At 37.2% G+C, this 7,671-nt stretch overlaps 1 protein-coding gene across 2 annotated transcripts in view; it reads right to left on the bottom strand.

Moving 5' to 3' along the window:
* Positions 1–1,358: 1,358 nt before the first annotated feature.
* The window catches only part of SLC16A7 (solute carrier family 16 member 7), a 181,441-nt gene continuing 175,128 nt past the window's right edge, over positions 1,359–7,671 (bottom strand). For both annotated transcript variants that reach the window (XM_019514629.1, XM_019514631.1), the window contains exon 5: positions 1,359–6,003. In XM_019514629.1, coding sequence (XP_019370174.1) covers positions 5,732–6,003 — 272 coding nt within the window. In that variant the 3' untranslated portion in view covers positions 1,359–5,731. The remainder of the gene's footprint in view (positions 6,004–7,671) is intronic.

Here is a 7,671-nt window from a genome sequence, read left to right as displayed (position 1 = left end):
TGTGTGTGTGTGTATATATATAAATATATATACACACACATACACACACACACCTGAATATAAATAGAAAAATAGTTATTTATAGAGAAACTAGCAAAAGTTGCCTTAATTCTACTTTGGTACTAGGCAACCCATCAGTGGGCATGTCTACATGTGCAATTAAACTGAACAAATAAACTCCAGTGCAATTTGAACTGAATTAAACTAATCCTGATGTAATTGTATACATATGGATTTAAGAGCAGTAATTTACTTCGTCACCGGACAGTACCTGTGTCTGATGGGACTATCCAATGGAACTGTACATTAGTCTACAGTGGCCCAGTTGCCATGCACATGTAGACCATGACACTTTACTACGCAGTAAATTAGTCTATTGAGCACAAAAGTGAACATGTAGATGCACCTAGTTTCACTAACAGCAAGCTTGTTTAAAAACAGCTACCACTGGTATTATTTACTGAAACCTTGATATGCGCATCAAGATAGAGATAGAACTGATAACTATGTTGATGTACACAGCTTGTTATTTATCTGAATATTAGTTACTTCTACGCCAAAACTCGGGGGTCTCACACAGAGACTGTGGTCGGTCGAGAAAGATCCAAAACACTTAACAAAAATCACAATAGAAGACACACTGTTTCTATTGAGTTACATCAAGCACAAGAGGAAGAAACATAAGAAGGAATTAAAGTTTCAAAGGGGAAGAATAAATGGATGTGATAAATATACTTAAAAGAAAATAAGAACAGTGTAAACTACAATACTTCAACTTTTCTTCTGTAAAAGCAAAGCAAAAGAACAAGAGACTACCACCATCAGTCACATTTAGGCTCAGTTCTATGGATGTTCTACTGTTGTCTGCAAAGTTAGACTTATTTCTCTTTATTGTGAGGAGGATCATATCTTCTTGTGTCTTCTGAGCCAGTACTATCAGCCCTTCTAGGATATGTCTGCAATGCAGTGATCAGCTATCATGTAGCTTTTATCTAGTAGCCTGGTTTAAACTAGTACTTCTGGATAAATATTCAGGTGTTTAGTCCATACTGTGTTCTGTATAGTAAGAGGTACACTGCTAGTAATATATAAGCTACCTAGTTATAAACTGATTTGAGTATGACCACACAAACTCCAGTTACTGGAGTATAGACATGATTGCCTTGTAGTTAAGACAAGTAACACGGAAGATGAATGAAAATACTACAGAAAGTCAAGATAAATTTATTCATGACATTTAAAAAAGCAATGAGCTGCTGTGAAAAGGCAGAGAAAGTGAAATGGGTTTTAGGTTCTGCAACATGTTGGCCATCTCATCATGCTATTGCACAAAAGGGTGTATGTTCAATCTTTATCTAATCTGTTCTATATAATACAATCTTGTAATAGCATCTTAGAGGAAAGAGAAGATGACAACCACTTATTGATTACATGTGACCTGCTAATATAAAGGAACCCTTTAATGAATCTACTGAAAGCACTGAATGATTTTCTTACAATGACATATTATCAATCCTTTTCAAAAGGTAAAAGAATCATGATTTTCTCCTGTTTTTCCATCACCCCCTGATCCTATGCATCTTTGGAGATCACAAGCACAAAAATATAAATCTAATTCAAATAATATTACTTCAGTCAATATTCCATGTTTGCTGCTTTATGAGGTCACCATATACAATTGCATGTGAAACATTTGAAACTAACTTGCCCCTGCTGAAGCTACTGTGAAATTATTATTCAATTCCTGAGGAGCAGGAACTGACTTATATTAACATGTAGACAAACTCTTTAATCCACACTGAAAAACAGGTGAATAGAAAGAGGTTCAGAATGGGCAGAGACTTTTTATGAGATTCTGGCCCTTTTGTAGTCTATAGGAATTTTGCTATTGACTTATATGGAACCAGGATTTCACCCGGAAAAAGTGACTCCAGGTGTTCCCTCAAAGTAATGAACAAGTCTCACTCTTTTCATAGAAGACACAGCAGGGAGGAGGTAGTTGTGATTCTAACTCCATCTTTATTGAACAGCATATTGGTGAAAACATTTATCCAGGAAGTGGGAGACAAGGATCAATTCCCTAAAGCTAAATTTTGCATAAGTGTGTAAATGGCCTTAGATATTTAAATATGCCCGTTCTGCTTGATTCCCTCAACACTGTTAATACAAAAGGTGAATGGGTACTCTTCCTCCTGACTTTTTCTCCCATAACTCCCATCTTAAGAGTAAGATGATAGCATGTTACAGAAGTAAATGCAGTAATGGATTGTCAGGTACTCGAGCAGGGTGGAAAAGAATTATACTTAAGTGTCTAAGTCCACTTGGATACTTAAGAGATAAAACAGCAGGTGATAGGCTCTAAAAGACACTGAGAAAGTTTTTAAAAGGTGCTGATATAACTACTTGAGAAAGAAGTTACTTTTCAGTATAAAGGATGATCAAGGTAGCCCACAAGCCTAGTTGTACCCATTTTAATATTCTGCAGTTTAGTGTAGCCTGATGAACTGGCTGAGAGTGACAATTTCATAGAAATGAGAATGATTTCCTTTTCATTTATTTAAAAATAAGTGTTAGCACACATTGCATGAAAGACAGCAACTTTGAATTCCAGACATTTTTTACAGAGGAATGATCCTCACCTGCAGCATTCAGTAATGCGAGATTTGGAGTTATTGATTCAACTCGCTTTCTAGTTTAAGGGAAAAATAAAAGAGGTATAAGAAAATGTTTCATTTGACTCCATTAGTTGACATTTTATATTGCTTCTGGTGCCTGCTACATCATTTTATCTTGTTCTATGATTTACAGTTGTGTGTTGGTGAGTCATAGGAAGCCAGATTTTTCAAGCCCACTATTTTAGAGCTTATCGGCAGCAGATGAAAGAATAGTAACTCTTCTGAGGGATCTGTTTCTATAAACTTTGATCTCCTTTAGGATAGTAACATAATTTTTGTCACTGGTGGTCAACGTTGTCTAAGCCCTCAAGGAACTTTGTTTCTTCCATTTCTTTCCTGTGCTGTATAGTATTGAACAGGTAAGTTGCCTTTTGGGGCTCTTGAGGCCTTCTTCATTTTTTTTCCTTCAGATCCTCTTATTTATCCCATAGCAACATTCAGTAGACAAAATAAAAAATTTGTCTCCTATAGTGCTCTATCATGTATTTTTAACTAAGCTCTTTTGTGATAAATAAACACTTAGATTCTTGCCTCTCTAGCTGTGCCTCAACCTCCCTATTTAATCCTTTTGTTTATAATCTGTGCCTTTCTACCACATGGTGTTGAAAGATGCTCCTGTTCAATACTTTTTACCCAACATCTTCAATTCATCTTTCTTAATACGTTACTGAGGGTTTGATTATGCTGTGATCACACAGGGGTCTGAATAGGCGCACATGGTGTCTGCTATCTCATTCTCTCTCTCTCTCTGTCACTGGACAGTGCCCTTCCAGATCGTGGTTCTGAGGCTGTGCACCCAATATACTTCTAAACAGAATTGACATAGTGAAATCAGAACCTTGACTCCCCTCCTCTTTGTGATTCTTTCCTTCCTGAAACAAGAGAGGGAGCTATGATTGTGTACTGTAGTGGACTACCCCTTAACACAGGGTTGAACTTAAGTCTTGGTCAGGTTGTAATGAATAACCATAAATGTTTCCTCTTCAAACTGTTGTCTTTGTATTGCACATGAGATTGCTACAAAATTCAGACTTTTCTCAAAATTGTCTGGTTTTGCTTCAGGATCATTGGTACAGTATAAATGTTTATTTCTGCACTGCATTAGTGATGGACTCATATGTTTCCTTGTGTAAAAAGTGCCAAGGTCTGGAAAAAGTATTTATGGTATTGTTTCTGGCAATACAGTGTATGTAATCAAACAACAAAAAACAAATGCAAACAAAAAGCAAAATAAAAACCTTGATGAACATAATGTTATTGAGCATGTGTACTGATGCATCTTCCTTAAATATTCTCATATACCTGTCTAATTTCATAGTTTTTTCCTTACTTGAGGTATTGGCATGTCATTTTAGACTTAATATAGCACATGTTTTAGAGGTAAGAAAATGTGCTCAAATGAATTGCAAGACCTTGTCTTTTCCTGAACTAAGTGTGTGTATGTATCCTGCATAAACAGTGCATAAATATTTTATGAATCAGACCCTTAATTTTCACAATTTCAGATGCATTTATAAACAGGTGCCCTCCTCCAAAATGAAAAGCACGTTCTGTTTCTTGCTCCTAAATAAAACATAAGCATTTTCATTTAACCCCTTCATCATTTGAAACTTCTGCAAGCATGGAATTAACTTTCACTATTAAATTTCTAAACTATGGAATTATAGTTAGATGCTGTGATGTACAACTGTAGCCTTGGTTTGTATTCTTGCTCTTTCTTAAGAAAAAAAAAACTATGTATATCAAATAAGAATGATTATGCAATATTGTAGAGAAAGGACTGTATGAAAAGGTATACCAAGGACAACAGCAATGCAGAGTTCTACAGAATGAACTGCCAGCATGCCTCAACCTTTTTAGAAGGTTTAGTTCTTGGCGCCTTTGCTCATAAAGCCATAAAAAGAAAGATGTTAGTTCATGAAAAAATGCTTTAGGTGGGTAGGTAGGAATTGTCATGAGGTTACTTGTCCAAAAGGACCTGGAATTAGATCTTAAAACTTCTTTCACGTAAGCCATCAAACAACTATCAGAGGATAATGACTTTCTGCCAATACATGCAAGGATCTGATTTAAAGTAATTACCAGCAAGTGACTGATTCAAGCCCACGGAAGTCAATGGAAAGAGCCCTTTTATCTTCCATGGACACTGAATCAGGTGCCTAGAGAAAAAAAAACACTTCCCCTGTCCCTGAACCATTTAGTTCCTCTGCTTGACTTATTTTAAACGTGGGTACACGAATGAAACAATCAGAACTCTTAAAAGCTATGTACCACTTATATGCTGAACTTAATTTAAAATAATTTTTTATTTGAATACTAACAGATTTTAAGCTACTTTGAATTAATGACTGTACTGTGTATTTCAAAATAAATATCTACATATGTAATTAGCTATCTCTTGGAGGAAAGAAAGATGGTTATCTATTATCATGAAACTATTTATTGCATTTTAGCAATATTTTTTGTCCTCTGGCAAAGATCAATGCACAAATAATACAACATTTTGATCTACATTTCAAAAGGGCAAAAAGTTTCCTGTGTGCTTTATTTAGGTAATTTGTCGTTAGGTTTCTTTTGCTTGTCAGCTATTAATGCATGAGCTGATATTTTTCTTTAATATTAATCATCAAAATAGGATGTGGGGAGAAGTCAACAGGCATCAGTGATATTCTGAAAATGAAGACAAGATGTCTTCTCAAACAAGGCTAAACAGAGATGTTGCTTTAGAAGTTCCTTTGAAACAAGATAATTGGAAGACTTCTGAAAGTCTATCTTACTTGACCCTTCTCCATAGTCACAGTTAGAGTGGACACATTTTCTCACTTGCCTGGATTCACTAACTCTGTAACCTCAATTGTTGAGTCATAAAACAACAAACAAAAAACCCTACAAAACAAAACCGGTAGATGATTATATTAGTGGAATCTTGCCATTGGCAAAATCCTGTTCTCACCCCGTATTGTGACTGATCATTTTTACTACAAAACCTGGCCTGTATCTTGAAGAAATACTTCTAATGCAAGTCATAGACATTGATGTTTGAGCAATATTTCATATTAAATATTAGTTTCCCTTTCCGAAGGATCATCAAGAGCTTTGTTATCCCTGTTGGCAGGCTCTTCATTCTCATTGTTGGTCAAAGGTTCTGCTTCCTTGGAATCAGCATTCTTTAATGCTTTTTGTTTTTCCTCTTCTATCTTCTTTTCCTTTGCCAACAGCCTGTAGTTAATGGCATTACCAATGAACAGCCAGATACTTGCCACAATCACAATCACTCCACAGACAAAGTACATGTATTGATATTCACCAGTTACATCCACTAACCAACCTGAAAGACAAAAAAAAAAAGACAAGGGTAAGTTTTGAGAAAAAGAATATTTTATACTGTAACTTTAACTGTAGATGTCTCCATTTGAAGTTAAGTTTTAAATATGGCATAGGAAAGTACTCTTAGGGTTTCTACATGTGCTTTTATGCATGCTTAAACTTAATGCATGTTTGCCTAATGCGTATTAAGGTGATTTAGGAGCGTGTCTACACATGCACATGCTGAGGCGCATTAATGCGGCACCTTAGCACATCTACACGTGCGTTAAGGTGCTTTAGTTATTTGTGCCTAAATCTGCTTTGGTAGGTATCAAATTTAGGTGCAAATAGACTAAAACCACAATTTTTAAGATGCATTAAGGGTGTGCAAGTGTATACTTGCATCCTTAATGCCTCTTAAAAATGGCTAAAGCACCTTAAATCAGTACGTGTAGATTGTTCTAGATTATTGTTCTAGGTTATTTTCAATGGCAGATGTACATTGCGTCTCTAAAAGTTTATTTCAGTATAACCATTGGTTATTATTGAATTCATCATCCCTAGTAAAATAGTTGAAAGACTTAATGGACAGCCTAGTCAGCAGTGGTAGAACTCAGACCTTTCTCCATGTCCTTTCACAGCATCTGATGAAGTGAGTTTCAGCCCATGAAAGCTTGGGCTCTCTTTCGATATATGTTATTTATTTAATCTATAAAGGTGCATATCTACCCTGCCTTCTGACTGACTTCAGAATAGCATGGGTAAAATTACCTATCTCAGAATTCAGACTTGTCATTTTTTTTCCATCTAATATTTTCCTTCTGTTGCTTTGGAATGACTGCTGTTGGGACTGTTAACAGGCATTAGGCTGGAATCTTCTCAAGCTGCTGTCACTGTGCATCAGTAGTAATATCTTTTACTGGCCCAACTGTATAGTTGGGAGACACAGGAGACACGCTTTGAGTACAGCAGAATGACTATCCCCTCTTGATGTTGAGTGACCTGAGGTAGGGCATGCATGCATGGAAGCTCGTCTGACATCTCTCCCAAATATGCAGTTGACCAACAAGAGATATTACACTCCCCTCTCCCACCCTTCCCCCCCAAAAAATAGCTACCTTTGTGACATTTTTAGTTCCCTCATTTCATTTTTCATTTCCCACACTGCAAAATTTCATTTCCAACATGGCAAAGCACACAAGCACATACTTGGAGCATGTGGCAGGCCAGTAGGGGGCACTCCTGCATTGAGCCACCCACCTCACTGCGCCCGACCACCTTTCAGGCTCCGAGTGCCTCCCTAGGGGTGTGTCGTGTCCAGCTGACCCCCTTCCTGGAGCACACTTGCTAGCCTGGGGGTAACGTAAGCTGCCACCACCCTGAGAAGGGACTCTCTTGGCCCTGTGTCCTTGGGGAAACACAGGCCTAATAGTCCTACAGGCACCTGGGGCACTCTCCCAAATCGGGGGCCAAAAAGGAAAGTCTCCCTTAGTCCACAGACCTAAGGGTCTCTTAGGCATAATTTAGACCCACCCCTCAAGAAGTCTCCTACACCGGTCACAAAGGAGAACTTTATTGGTTACAGGGGGTAGGGTGAAAATTGGGTACAAGACAGAGCAATATCATAGGAATCCCATAGAGCAAAACAGTCTGGCTGAGGTAGCCTTTTGATCACGCATCTGAGTTACTG

The sequence above is a fragment of the Gavialis gangeticus genome, unplaced genomic scaffold (assembly GCF_001723915.1).
Source record: "Gavialis gangeticus isolate Ggan-Ray unplaced genomic scaffold, GavGan_comp1, whole genome shotgun sequence".
NCBI classification, from domain to species: Eukaryota; Metazoa; Chordata; order Crocodylia; family Gavialidae; genus Gavialis; species Gavialis gangeticus.
This window is presented reverse-complemented; position numbering and strand designations above follow the sequence as displayed.